Source organism: Megalops cyprinoides, chromosome 4 (genome assembly GCF_013368585.1).
Source record: "Megalops cyprinoides isolate fMegCyp1 chromosome 4, fMegCyp1.pri, whole genome shotgun sequence".
NCBI classification, from domain to species: domain Eukaryota; kingdom Metazoa; phylum Chordata; class Actinopteri; order Elopiformes; family Megalopidae; genus Megalops; species Megalops cyprinoides.
In genome coordinates, this window is record NC_050586.1 from 4,470,643 (window position 1) to 4,485,414 (window position 14,772).

The 14,772-nt window shown below is 43.3% G+C and overlaps 1 protein-coding gene across 3 annotated transcripts in view; it reads left to right on the top strand.

Moving 5' to 3' along the window:
• The first annotated feature begins 2,075 nt into the window (after positions 1–2,075).
• Positions 2,076–14,772, top strand: part of lmx1bb (LIM homeobox transcription factor 1, beta b) — a 75,345-nt gene continuing 62,648 nt past the window's right edge. Inside the window, exons 1-2 of one of the 3 annotated variants that reach the window (XM_036527738.1) lie at positions 2,076–2,223; positions 3,083–3,269. In XM_036527738.1, the coding sequence (XP_036383631.1) occupies positions 2,082–2,223; positions 3,083–3,269 (329 nt within the window). In that variant the 5' untranslated portion in view covers positions 2,076–2,081. The remainder of the gene's footprint in view (positions 2,224–3,082; positions 3,270–14,772) is intronic. The other 2 variants (XM_036527736.1, XM_036527737.1) reach the window with 2 other exon arrangements.

Sequence of the window (14,772 nt, forward strand, 5' to 3'; positions counted from 1 at the left end):
CGCCGTAATTTTGCTTTATTCTGCCAGTGTAGCGTTTAATATCAGAATCGACTGGCCCTAGACTAGACTAACGCTGAAATTAAGATGGTATAACCAATAGAAAGGTGCTTTATTCCACGGATCCTCTTGTTATAGACGGCTCATTGGCATATTTTGCTTATTTCACTTTAATTAAAATAAGAAAATATAGAAGAGGAAAACGATAAAAATAAAGACACAGCCGTTCCTGCCACTTGATAAAAAAGATTACAGATTTATATCTTCGAAATGAACGGAGTTGTGGGGGGAGAGAGAAAATAGACGTTACTTATGAATTTCCAATAACTTTCTAGAAACCGAGATATAGTATCCAGGAGAAGGAAAGGGGAGAGAAATGATAAATCATTTCATTTTCAGCTCAATACTATCTCGCGTTTTATCGATGGATTTATTAGTCAAGTAGAGATAGCATTCTAGAGCGCCCGAGGCGGCGGTCACGGACGGGCACCCTCTCCCGTCAGGCGGCTACCGCGGAGGCCGTGCTGCGCTCGCGGTTATCGCCGTCCATCGCCAGGTGCTTCGGCGGAGGGGGTCAATAGGTTCGAGCCTTTGTAATAGACACAATGCGTCCAAACGTTCGCGGCGTGATGGTCCAATACCTGATTTCAAAGCTTTCTCTCTCTCTCTCTCTCTCCCCCCACTCTCTCTCTCTCTGTAAGAGAGCAAAAGAGACAAAAATGAAAACTAGGCCATTAGGTACTTGCTCTGACTGAATGGAGGCAATGCATTGTAGTGGCAGTATTACTATAATTTCTGATAAGAATTCTGAAAATCATTAAATCGAATAAAATAATCAAACGCACAGATATTCTGCACGTGTATATGATAAAGAGTTAATGGGTTGTTTTTCCGAGTTTTTTTTTCTGTGTAACAGTTTTCATTACTGGTGACAATAAAAAGAATAACAACAATAATAACATACATATTGACCAATAATATGTACACTAGGCTATAGATTTTTGTTGTCAAAAATACACAGACGCGCTGTGTATGGCAGTTCAATTGATATAAATAAAGGGTTCCAAATCACATTCGGAGTTTTGAGTCTTCTTTTTCCCTTTTGTTGATTTCTCCGACAGCTTTTTGCAGTATGATACCAGGGACGTCAGTTAAGGTAGTATGGCTCCTCGCGCCGTGCACGCTTCCCTTTTTGTTTCCTGGATAACCAACAAATTGCCTTAAGATTTTAAAAGTAGGCTAGTCATTAAAACGAATACTGTCCGAAAACTCACTGTGTGTTTTTAAAGTTTGGCTGTGGAAAAGAAAGCTTCGCAGTTTTTCACGATCCCTTCGATTTCCTTCGAATTTCTGTTTTCTCTAACTTTGTATGGTGTTTAAGAAAGTTTTATTGTTTATCTGTACTGGTGCGTTTGCTTATCCCCTTCCTGTGTGTAAGTTACATGGCACTAGTTGACGATTTTGGAGGCGGAACGCTTAGTTCCACTCGGTAGAGCGCACGAACACTGTGCACCAATAGCATCCAAATGTCAGTAAATAGTCTAAAAAAGTGACGCGGCTAGAGAAGGGGAGGAGGGTGTATCCCTTCGCCTCAATCTCGGTTTCGGACTCTTCAAGCAGCGGGGCTCCGCATGGCACATTAATTTAAGAGTTCACTTTGGAACATCTCCACTTATCTTTCCTGGATTTACTGCCGTGTCTGATTACTTTTCACCTTTTTAGCACATGTTCCATGAGAGGATTCACCAGTAGTGACCCAGCGTGGCGCGACAGCTAGACCATCTGTATTCAACGAAAGGAAACGGACACAATCAAATCAAATTAACAGGTGACTGCGTGAGACCGTGTTTATCGAATTTATACTTCCATTACGGCATGGTGTGTCACCTCAGGGTTTGCGTTTAAAAAATAACAACAACGACGACAGGATAGGCTAACACAGTGCATAGTTTGAAATAGTTTGAAAACGGGCTGCTTTCAAAGAACGCTGGCTTGTGCCTAGAGACAGCGCGCTCTGCAGAGATTCTGTATTGTGCAGTAAGTGAGATTTTGAAGGGAAGACCACTCTTTGACAAAACACTGTTATGGATATTGCAACAGGTCCGGAGTCACTGGAAAGGTGCTTTCCCACGAGAAATCAGTCCGATTACTCTAAGATGCTGGACGGTATTAAAATAGAAGACCATCCCCTACGATCGGGACCGGCTACATTGGGAGTTATGCTCGGTAAGTCTTCCTCGCATACACCACGTTAACGACCAGCAGCCACAAAACATACAACGTATATCATGACTGCTATTATCGCTTTCACCAGATTATGAAAAACGACTGGTTACGCTGAAGGTTGTTTTAGTGCGGGTGTATCAAGGTAAATTGAGTACACGGTACAGAGCAGCCAACGCCGGGCTTGCGCTGCAGTAGATCCCTGGAATAATTTTCACAGTTATGACAGGCTGTCACGATTTCTGTGTCCACGTCGTTGGCGTTTTTTTTTTTTTTTTTTTTTTTGCTGAAGTTAAGCAAAATTCATATACTATAAAGATGGAAAATGTTAACTTTGGTGCTTTACATTAATAAGCTTATTTCAGCTGAATGTCGAGACTGATGAAAAAACCTAACAAAATGTCTACATCAATGCTCGCACCAATCTCACTTTTTGTGACACTGTGGTAGTAATAACATTCCCCGGTTTTTAGTACACATAATGACATACAGCGTTCGTGCATTCGAACTCGTAAATTTGAGCTCAGTATTGTATTTCGATGTTTAGAATGAACGCATTTGACTTCCCGACCTGTCATTACACGTCCAAGTCACACAAATGAGATATTTGGGTTAATCTCCAGCGGTTGGTTTTTCTGTTAATTACATTTCAGTGTAATTATTCTGTGGTTCCTTCAAGTCAGAGCAAGAGCTCTTATAGACTATGTAATAAAATTTGGGGACTTACTGAACTGCGGTGTATTCTTAATGCGTGCGTTTCACTTCATATGAGTGCCTCTTCCTTCTTTTCTACCATCTTGTGAGTAGTTTTATTCCTTTCCCCTTCTTTTGACCTGGATAAACCGTTTTCTCTCCCTTGCAGGGACGGAGTGTCATCACCAGGCGGTTTGCGAGGGGTGCCAGCGGCCCATATCCGACCGTTTTCTGATGCGCGTGAACGAGTCTTCATGGCACGAGGAGTGTTTGCAGTGCGCCGCGTGTCAACAGCCGCTCACCACCAGCTGCTACTTCCGGGAAAGGAAACTCTACTGCAAGCACGACTACCAACAGTAAGGGCACGGATTCGTCCTTATTCTCCTCTCCTCATCCGTTTATTTCTTCTGTAATGCTGTGTGAAGACAGCGTGTGTTTACGAAGCCTTCCTGAAAAACAGAATTTTGGGCAGAATTTTTTTTCGTGCCAATTTTGGTCGTAAAATCTTTTACGCACGTAAAAAAATTTTTTACCTGCGAATTTTTTTGTCAGAAAGTGATAGAGTTCATTCGAAATATTTGTTTGGAGGACGACCTAGCTGTAGGCCTATATTTTGAAATTGATTTTAATTATGTATGAACTTCGACATTAGTCAAAATGTTTCCCGCATTTATTGTAGTGATTCGCGTCATCATAACATTTATAAGTATTTTCTTTTCAAATGTCGAGCTGTTTTATCGTAATTCCATGACATTCTGATAAAGCCTATTCGTGTCCCTCAAATGGGCCTACATGTTTGCATTGGCAATCTACGTATTGAAACAGCATGTTATTAACGCTAACATTTTTGGATATACATTTTTGAAACGCACAATTGATTTACAGTGCATCACGTCATGATATTGATCATATGTAACATGTGTCTGTATTGAAAATGTTAATGTAATAGAGTACATTTCAGATAACTAAGAACGTTCACGGGAACATTACAAGCGAAGCGATAAAGTGGGCCTATACCGTTTATTTAAATTCAAAGTTCAAGTGCACGGCTGTTATTGTGTAGGCTTTATTGTACCAAGTGTTTTAACGTTATTATTATTATTATTATATTATTAATATGTAGCTCATTCATGTAGCGCGTTCATTTTCTATAGGAACTGATAAAGATTTTCTGATCATTAAAAATAAGTACAACGCTTGGATTTAAGGCGGAAAGTAGGTATTATTATCATTATTATTATTGTTATTATTATTTTTATTATTATTATTATTATTACTATTACCAGTAGTAGTAGTAGTAGGTATTTTACGATTTAACTGTTCCACTACGGTGGTTGCCATACGAAACAGGCCTACTAAGAAAGTGAGGGCTTTGACTGTGAGCTATTGACAGAATTCATAATTGTTTTGTTTGAAAATAGGCTGTTGTTTTTCAATTTCCGTCGTCGAAAATTTTCATTATATTTTATCTTATAAGTGTTTCAGGTTGTAAGTAAAATTGCATACAGTACTATTTCTAAACGCAGTCAAAATGGGCATTGTAATAATGTTTTATTTTCCGAAACAACCTTCAGCGTTCTTCAGAGGCTGTTCACTTCTTAAGTGGACCGTCGTGACAGCGCATAGACGAATACAAGCGATTGAATTAATTGTTTGTCCACTTCTGGTGGCCAGACAAAAACCATAAATTAGTATAATTGATAATATTAAGGAAACATAAGGATCCCATTCTGGGTCGTTTTTTTCACGAATGATCTATAGGTAAAACATCTTGAGAGCAAACCCGGCGGTGTGGTCGTCAGTGATTGTCGAAGAACGAGTATTTTACGCACAGCTTAGTTTACAATATGTGTTTCTAAATTTACCTCGTTTCCACTTGTCCGTCTTGTTTATTTATTTTCAAAATAGTATGTTCAATTTTAATGTCGGTTACATGTGCAGTAGTGGATGTTACAGTCACAGCTTTCAGTTAAAAAAATAGCGTACAGAACGGCCACTGCATCAAAAACACACCAGCAACAGATCCAAGATCTTGCCGAAAAATACAACACACACACACACACGCGCGCACGCACGCGCTAAAGCATGTAATCAGTTACATGAGCACGATGTAATGGAATGTGGATATCATAAATCACATTAGCGTTGCTATTTAGGCGATGAAAACAATCGGATATGAGAGAAACGTAGAGAAGTTAAAATAAGCTTTATTATAAAAATAACACGGACATGCGTCCGTACCTTATTTTGTCATTGCCTAATAAATGCGTCCATGGTTTCATAGTATAACGAACGCGAATGACGCTAACAGCAGGAATGTTGTTGGAAGCTGAAATACTGCTCTGCTCTTTAGGTAACAGTCATTTGTAAAATCTGCCGATTTAGGTCCAAGCGAATAACAAATAACGAATCTCCTTCTCCTCCTTCAAACGTCTCAAACGTTTTGCGTAAATTATTATTATTATTATTATTATTGACGCATGTAGTGACCATTTGGGCAATCATTCCAATAGGTCCAAATTTCCTCTGTCTCATCCGTATGATTATATATGACAGTCTGGGCTTTTTCATTATTATTATTATTATTATTGTGCAGTGGTCTAAATGCATACAGTTGACAGCATAATTTAATCTCCTGAATATGGAGATATATGAAATATATAATGATATATGAAATATATCATTTATTGTTTGGTAATATTCATTTGTGCTGAGTGTATTATTATTACTAAGTACAGTAATCATAACATTATTATTATTAGTAGTAGTAAAAGCAGCAGCAGTAGTAGTACTATCTGAGACACATAATGCCATAATAATGTATTTGCTTTTTTGGATAGTATTTGCAGTGTGTGTCATCACCTGTACCTAGCCATATATTGTAATAATCATCATCACTTCAGACATTCTCTCATATAAAGCATGCATTACCGTCATGCATTTATTCAGAACTTATGTGTTAGTAGCCAGACAGCAACGATTGGGACACCACTGAACAAAGAGGAAGGAACATGTATGAGGAAGTGGTGTCTTTTTTAGGGGGATCGGTGGGGGAAGGATTCGGTGTCAGACAGCCACGGGATTTCGGCCGATACGGTTCAGAGAGTGCTGTCCCTGTCTACCGTCACACCAGCCCTGGTTGCATCCACGCAACCAAACTCAACCAAACTCAGCCAAACGCAGCCGAATGCAACCAAACACTGCTAAACGCAGCCATTAGCCAGACAGCTGAATTAACTGCGAGGGGAAACGATTCATAAAGCCGAAACGCCACAGTTATACCAACACATGCAAAAAAAAAAAAAAAAAAATGTAGGAATACAAACAGGGCACAATAAAGGTGCTAATAATTCTCAGATCTTTTTTTTGGGGGGTTGGGGGGGTGGCAGGGGCTCGGAGGAGCGGTGGTAATATTAAGAGCGATGAATCACACGGCGGCCGTGGCGACTGCTCTCCCTCTCTCTCTCTGGGTGGGTGCGCTTTAAATCTCCCCTCCGACCGCGGGTAGTGCGTGTGGGATCAGGGAGCACTCACGTTGCCTCTCTCCGCGTGAGCACCCTTCATGCCTGTCAGTAAATTTTAAGAGCTTTTTGTGTTGGGGGGCTTAAACATTGCTACTTCAATCACCAGGACATTATAACTCCCTGCTAGATGCCTGGCAACAAACAATGAGCAACATCTATTGCTTGGCATCACTTTTTTTGTCTTCCATTCAGCCGGCTTCCCTGACATGACCGTAAGCAGTTAGCGGTAACAATGTGAATTTCATAGCTGCAGACCCAAATTCCATCGCCCGGGAGACGCCAGCCTGCGCTGACACAGGGCAAATGTTGTCCGGGGTCGAGCATTTTGGAGTATCTCTTTTTTTTTTTTTTTTGGTCTTAGTTGTGTTCCACCAGCTTTATTTTCATGCCTATACTTAGTGCGAACATGCTGTGTGTGTGTGTGTGTGTGTGTGTGTGTGTGTGTGTGTGTGTGTGTGTGTATGCGTGTGTGTGTGTGTGTGTGTATGTGTGTTCTGATTTTACTGGTGTAAGATCTGTAGAGGAGATAAATATGCTCTTTGCAGTCTGTCTCAGGGTAAGGGCACAGAGAAGACAACTGTGGTTATTTTGATCTCATTTTCCTTTCATTTCTTATTTTCTTCAATGTCACAAGTAAAATACTTTGGCAAGCTCTAATTTTAACACTTTGAAAGTTGTGCTGTGAGGCCTTCCAAATGGAATCAGCTAGCCACAACACAAGGCCTTTTTTTGTGAAGCATTTGTGAAGAATTGACCATAGATCACAGTGATGTTTTTTTTTTGCTGTAAACAGCAGACAACATAGTCAAATGTTAAAAGGTAGTTAACTTAATTTCTTTGTCGGCCGCAGCTCATAGTTTCTGTCTTGATGTTGAAACCATATAGACTTCTGTCTCTCTACATTGCGATGACTCCTGGGACGTTATTCTGGGCATTGCTGTTACCAGCGGAAATCCGAATTTCTGGGAAAATGAATCACTCAGAGCTGTGATCCACCTGTGCCTGTTACTCGCTCGCACACCGGTGTGTTTCTCTTCCCGGGGCGCTGCTTGTTTCTCCCCCCGCCGCCCCTCTGAGAGACAGACGCCCCCGTCTGCGATGGGGGGGCCATGTGTCCGCCATCACAGCGGGAGCGTGCAAGTCCCAGCACCTAATGCGTGACATCACATGGCAACCCACACACTCACGGCAAGAGTATTAGCGGACACACGCGCCGGCATGTACACACACACACGCACACGTACACACACAAATACACCATGGCGAAACACACACAGACACACACAGTCATAAATACGCGTACACACACACACACGCACACGCACACGCACACACACGTATGCATTCAGATATACACCCACAAGCAGTCACACTTACATGCCCAAATACTCATTAACCTACATTACATGAATTCCAATCAAGTTTATGCAACGTTCGATTGGCCCGTCTGACATCTGTGGAGGCTTGTTTTGTAGTTGTTGTTGTTGCTGAATGTATATACTTTTTTATTCGCGCCAACGGGATACTTAGTCGTGTAATTCACACCTTTTTGACTTTTATGACATTCATTTAGGGCACATTAGTCAGACTTCAGACTGCCATGGGCTCAGAGAGAGGCCCCTGGCCATGGGCGGAGCTTTTCCTAATTACACAGGGAAAGCACCGGAGACACGTCCTGTAATTATCCGTACACTAAATCACCGAATTGACAAAACATTCACTCCCGCACCTTCCCTGGTATGTACAGTGAGTGCGTTCTGAAAGCGCAAAATAATTTTTAATAACGTCTTTTCCTCTTTTCTTTCTCCGGTGAATTTTACTCCTTGCTTCTTTCCAGCGACTCTGTGTGCAGGGCTGAATGATGTTATTATAAGATTAGCTTCTGAAACATGAGGTGGGTTTAATATGTTGCAAATGTCCGCTAGACTTTCTCATGTTAGCGGTGCTGGATCTAATTACTGTTTTGTAAAGATATTCCTTTTTTTGGTAGCAGAGGAAAGATGTGGAGCATACCTGATTGACTGATGAAGGTCTGGAACTGTGTGCATAATATGGGTTTTATGAACCCGATACAAAAATCATAGCTGCAGTAAAAATCTTCTCATACCAGCATTGTCTGTGTTTCCTGTCAGTTGACTCACAGGGAGAAAAAAACATCCCAATTAATGTCCATTAATTTGATCTAGTTCATGACATTCAAAAATATTTTCTCAGAAGGACAACTAATTTTTTATTTGCTTCAGAATTAACAACCTTTATATTTTTGACTTCAAATTCTTACAACAATTTTAATGTTATAACGAGATGGTCATTTTTAGTTTTATTCATCAAGGTAATAAACTTGTTTTTGTTTTCAGATTTAATAATAATCTAATAATAATAATTTAATTCTGTTCATGGGTTCATTTTGTTGAAGAGAAAGGTGTCACATGTGAAAGCAAGGTAGAGGAATGCGGAAGAGGAGTACTGGAGAGTAGTCCTTGCTGAGTAACTCCTCGTTACCCCATGTGCAATAACGGACTGACGTGCTGAAATATTTGGGAGAGGATGCAGACAAAAGGACACACTTCGGGGGGGGGGGGGGGTTACCCAAGGTAAACAGGTAGGGGAGTTATCCCCGCAGTGGGAGGGGTTCTGATCAGCAAGGCAACCGCCAGCCTCATGTGGGAGATGGCGTGTGAAATTTAGGAGTGGAAACTCATTCCCTGGAGGTGGAATTCTGGCCCGGTGTTGTGACCTCAATTATATGCTGTTGGAAGTGAGCTCATCCTTTGTGATGGGAAGTGGGAGTTGTATTTTTTGAGACCCCCTTTTCCTCTCGTATTTTACTGTGTAAATGTAGGGCAAATCAGCAGATATATGAACCGCGTGGTTTCATAAGAGAACCAGACGTTCCCGATGTGAGGGGAGTCCTGTACACTAACGGACCTGTAGCCCTAAATGTACAGTGATTCCCAGCTGTGCTGATGGGATGTTTTTAAGGACCGTCGGGGCATCCTCTTGCTATATGTTGTTTTTTAATTAGTTATGCGTAGGACCCAGGGCAGATTAATGCTGACAGATGGGATTTTTGTGTGTGTGCGCAAACACAGTATGTGTGTGTGCAAGATCCTTCAGTCGAGTACCCTCTCAAATAGCATTCACACTCACTCAGTGTGAACCCACGCGCGCGCGCACACACACACACACGCACACACACATGCACACACACATGCACACACACACATACACACACACACAGACATACACACCAAAGACTTTTTCTAATGTATCTGTGATCCTTTCCTCCTGGTTTCCTCCTGCAGGTGACAAAATCAACCCTGCGATATCTGCAATAAATAAATAAAAACATTCCATAAAGTTCCTCTCAGCTGGCGTTATTTAACCCCTTAGATGCTGGCCTCCCAGGGTTTTTTTCCCTGTGCATTTGTAATGCTTGAAAGAAAAGAAAAGGAGAAAAAAAGAGGAATGAAAAAAGGAAGGGCCTGTCAATAGCGGACGTGGAGTCGGCAGGCCCCCGCTGAAAGGCGGAATCTAAAGTTAGCAGCTCGGAGCTGGATAATATTGCTTCAGCTTGCCTGGCTTCTGGCTGGACGGCACAGGGCCGGCCGAGGCTGGCGGTGTTCCTCTGTAAGGAAGTATTAGGTTTAATATCAACATCGCCGCCTCTGTCCCCGCGGCCAAAACATGACGCAATCACCTGTCATTTCGTGACATGCATACCTTGTCTTCCCCACCCCCACCGCCCCCTTTTTTTTTGGGATTGGGTTTGGGGATTTTGGGAAGAATTTTTGGCATTCTGTTTGCTCAGTTTGTTTGCAAGACTTCCACTCTTCCTGGCGCTGGCGGTGGCCGTTGTGAAACAGATGGCTGAATGTTCTCCATATTTGTTACCAATAATAATAATAATTTCTCCACTGCAGCTTATGTGTCCATTGATATGCAGCTCTTCCATTGCATTATTGAATAATTCAGATTTTTATTAAACAGAACTTAATGCACGAGTCCCGCGCAGTAGCAAGAGTCAGAGTGCACGTACTTATACTGATACACTTTTCAGGCTGCAGACAGAGATGCTTCTCGCTAACTGCCTTCCTGCAGTAGTTAACATTTGCATAACTGTGTTGTGAAATATGAGGTGCACATTCTTGTGCCCTTCAAAAAAATATACATTTCTAATGTCCAGTGAAGCATGCATACTGTTCAGGTCACAAATGGTATGTAGTCACAAATGGTAATGTATAATGTATTTTCAAAACGTGTTTCACCATATTTCTCATTCTCTCAGAGAATCCATATTTTATTTCATCTATATCCAACAGCCTATCTGTATCTCATAACTAATGTCAGGGTTTTTGATGTTTCTAATATGGTGATATTGATGGTGATATTTCTAAGATTTTCCTATGATTGTGTCTTGATGTTTTTCTCCACCTTTTTCTCTCCAATTGAGGCATGGACTGTGTGGCTGTGTTCATTTTGTCTTGTTCCATGGTATTTAGTCTTGGAGAATCTTATGGCATGTCCCATTTCTGCAATTAATGTTGTTTGGAGACACTTGCAGGACTCTCTCTGTAATAACTCCGCGGTCCACGCTGACTGACCTCTTGCTAAGTAGGCTCTCCTCAGCCAGGGGAATTGGCTGGGGAGACGGCCGACCTCTTCGGCTAACCAGCCCACAAACAGCCTCTTATTAGCAGAGCGGCGGCCCTGGCGCTCTCCTGATCACCACACGTCCTGTGCTCTAAGAGTAGATACTGCGTTATCAGTGTAGCGATCTTCAGTGCAGGGGCTCCTTAAGTAGTGAGGGCAGGGTGAAGTGGACAGACCACTGGCTGGACTGATGGGCGTACAGGGGTCCTGCTGGACCTGTTTGCTTTGATCTCTTGCCGGCCGGACCATACACGCGTGTGTGCGTGTCTGTGTGTCTGTGTGTGTGTGTGCGTGCATGTGCATGCTCGTGTGTGCGTATGTGTGTGTTTGTGTATGTGTGCGTGTCTGTGTGTGTGTGCATGTGCACGTGTGTGTTTGTGAGTGTGTGTATGTGTGTGTGTGTGTGTGTGTGTGTGTGTGTGTGTGTGTGTGTGTGTGTGTGTGTGTGTGTGTGTGTGTGTGTGTGTGTGCACGCGTGTGGCAGAGGCTCAGCTGACTGAAAGCCTGTCTCCGCTCCAGAGGCCCTTCTGCAGGGCATGGATCTGGAGCCGACGCCCCTGCGGCTGGGCTGGGGGGAGCCTGGCGGGCGAGAGCGGCCCTGCGGGCAACGGCGGCCCTGCAAGCAACAGCAGCCCGGCTCACTCTCCGATTACAGGCGCAGATACAGGAGGCACGGCACAGGAACTCAAGCGTGCAATTTGTCGGTAGCCACAATTTAACCTCACTCTCCTGAAGCCGGCAGTTAGGGAGCCGCCGGGAGCTGTCAGTCAGGGAGGAATGTGAACGGACAGTGCGGTGGAGAAGAGCCCCCGCAAACCCACACGCTGAGATTTTCACCAGCGGCTTACAGGCTGCGCTCAGCGCTTCCCCGCTATGCTCCCAAACCCGTCCCCCCGAGATCATAATGCCTGCCTTCCAAAAAGCCACTAATGCATTCCTCACCCTCTGCTTAATAATGATCATCAGAATAACAATAATAAAATGATAATGATTTTCTTAAAACAGCAACAGCAACAGCCATTAATATTTATATTGTAATTATTTTATTACTGTTTTTGACAGTTAAATTAAACTGATTGATAACAATTAAGTGAAATAAAGTGATATATTTAAACATCTTTTTAAAGTTGTATCTCAAACAGCCCATATGATTTTCCAAAGGAATCCACAGTTCAAAAATCATATGTTTGAAATAAATGGGTGTTTGGTGAAATTAGAAATAAATTAAATGATAATCCGGTTAATTGGGAATGAAAAATGTGATGTGACCGAGGAGATTTGTAATGTGTGAATCGAAGATAAGTGTTGGGTGAATAGAAATTAAACGAGTGTGGGGTGAATAGAGAGGAGTAGTAGTGGTAAGAGCAGTAAAAGGAGGCAGAGGAAAAGTACTCATTGAAAAGGGTTGAACCTAAGAGACCATGAAATGCATCAAGCTCACATACATGTTCAGCAAGCCTGTGGCCCTCTGCCTTTTTCTTGTCGATTTTTTCATTGGAGAAATTTCCGTCAGTATTGTCAGTGGGCTCCTTCATGTCTCCCCCCTCCTCTCGACTGCTGTCCCTGCAGATAATTATGGGGTTTAAGAATCATGTGCTTTAAATGTCCCGTCCCTCCTCAGCAGAAAGGACTGATCCCCTGGCAGGGGAAAGGGCCGGTGAGGGTAGAGTGAATGTTGAGCTGGGATGTTACCGCTGATGTGCTGGACGGGATGGGGGAGGGGGGGGGGATGTGGGGGTGTTGCTTTGAGTCCCGTCATAGCTACTGCTTATATCTCACTGTTTATCATTCGTATACATGAATAAACAAACAAAGTGAAAAACGTCCGCTAATTAAAAAAGACGGCAGAGAGCCAAGCGAGACGGCTTCGTACTTCGTGTTGCCGTGGAATCTTTCTGTGCTTTGTTTGCTTTTTTTTCTTTTTTCCTGTCTTTCTTTAGACCTTTTATTTTTATTATCTTTTAGTCTGGTTGTAGTGGCTTGTCCGTGCGGAGCGGAGCCACCGCGAGTCACCGCTTGTGGGTGCATGGGCAAGCCGGGCCCGTCTCCTCCGAGCCTCCGAGCAGGACGCGGGTCTCAGAAATGCCTTTTTCCAGCACGTCGCGCTTTTCGCAGGGACGCAACAAGAGGGTGTCACCGGCGTGGCAAGTGCTGCAGCCCGCATGCCATGTACCCGGGACCCCTTCTCACACCGGGGTCCCGAATTCCACCCCTGCATGGCAATGTGGGCAAGGCTGTTTGTTTATCTGCAAACGGGCCTCTCTTACCCCCTCACCACACCCCTTCCAGCGCCCCCCCCCTTTCCCGCTTCCCCCCAGACTCCCCTATCTGTACCGGTATGAGCTCTCAGCAGTTTTGGGCCTCACTTCTACTGGCAAACCCTGCGATGAAGATGCAGCCAGCCTCGTTAACTAATTACACAGCGCTTAAGCGCGTTGTTTAAACGTGGTTGGGGCTTCCTGGTGTTGATGTTGATATTTTTCCCACTTGGCAGGGAGGAAAAAAGGATGAGAGCTTTGCTTCCAGGCATCTGAAGCACCCTCTGAGGTGCCGGGATGATAACCGGGGGGAATGTCATTAAGAACACTTTCGTCCTGTTTCCCCCCTCTCCCCCTATCCCTCTCTCCCTCCCTCTCTCTCTCTCTCCTCCTCTTCATCTCATAATGAGATTAGCCGCTGAACACCAGTATTTCCGCACTGCCTGAGTGACAGAGATCCGCACTTTTATCACGGGCTGAGACACTAAGCTCCGTGCTGCTTTGTTCCGAGTGGAGGAGTGACGGAAACCCCAGCTCCTAATCCCCTTATTCGTGTCAGACTCAGAAAAGGGAAGAATGGGGAGGAATTGGATGGGGCTTTATAATGCCCCCCCCCCTAAAGTCTCACCCCACCTACCCACCTCCCCACCTCCCTCAAGCCCTCCTCCACACTCAAGTGAGCATGTGATCTTATGAGACCCCCCCCCTATCCACCCACCCCCGTCCCCCGATTTTAATAGTCAATTGGCCAGTTCTGTCCTTTCTGTATTTTCACCCTTACTCTGTTATGAATCCGTGCCATGTCGGTAGTTAGCTGCAGGCTTTGTTTGGTGAGTTCAGGTCAAGTTGACAGTTATGTTTTTTTTTTCTTTTTTTCTTCCTGTAAGATTCAGAGATAATCACTAGGTTTATATTCCTTTGGAATTATCAAGCTTAATTGCTTTTTTTCCCCTTATTTCTGAGATGAAAAAATAAGAGCAGAAAAGATTAAAGGAATTTGTTCTCTTGCTTGAGCAATCAAATTATGTTGTATGTTTTTTTTCTTTGTTTTGTTCTTGCATATTTGAGCATATCCTCTGAAACATTAGCGAAGCATTAAGGGTAATTTTTTACTCTATGCTTGTGCAGGCTCAGCCTTGTGTAGGGAATGTTTAGATGATTACCTTCCTTCAGGTGGAAAACGGCCAACTTTAAGAGGAGATGGTTACACATAACAACAAACAAAAGCACAGCCACGCCTCTCCATGGTGGATTTGAGATGAGCTGAGACGAGGAGGGTGATCAGAACCACTTTAAGAAGGTCATATCAATAAAATTAAACAGGGGGACGGAGAGGGGACAGTTGTACCCTCCCATTGGTTGTTGGTAGAAATCGAACAGGGAGACAGGGAAAATCATACCTTCCTGTTGGTTGTCCACAGACT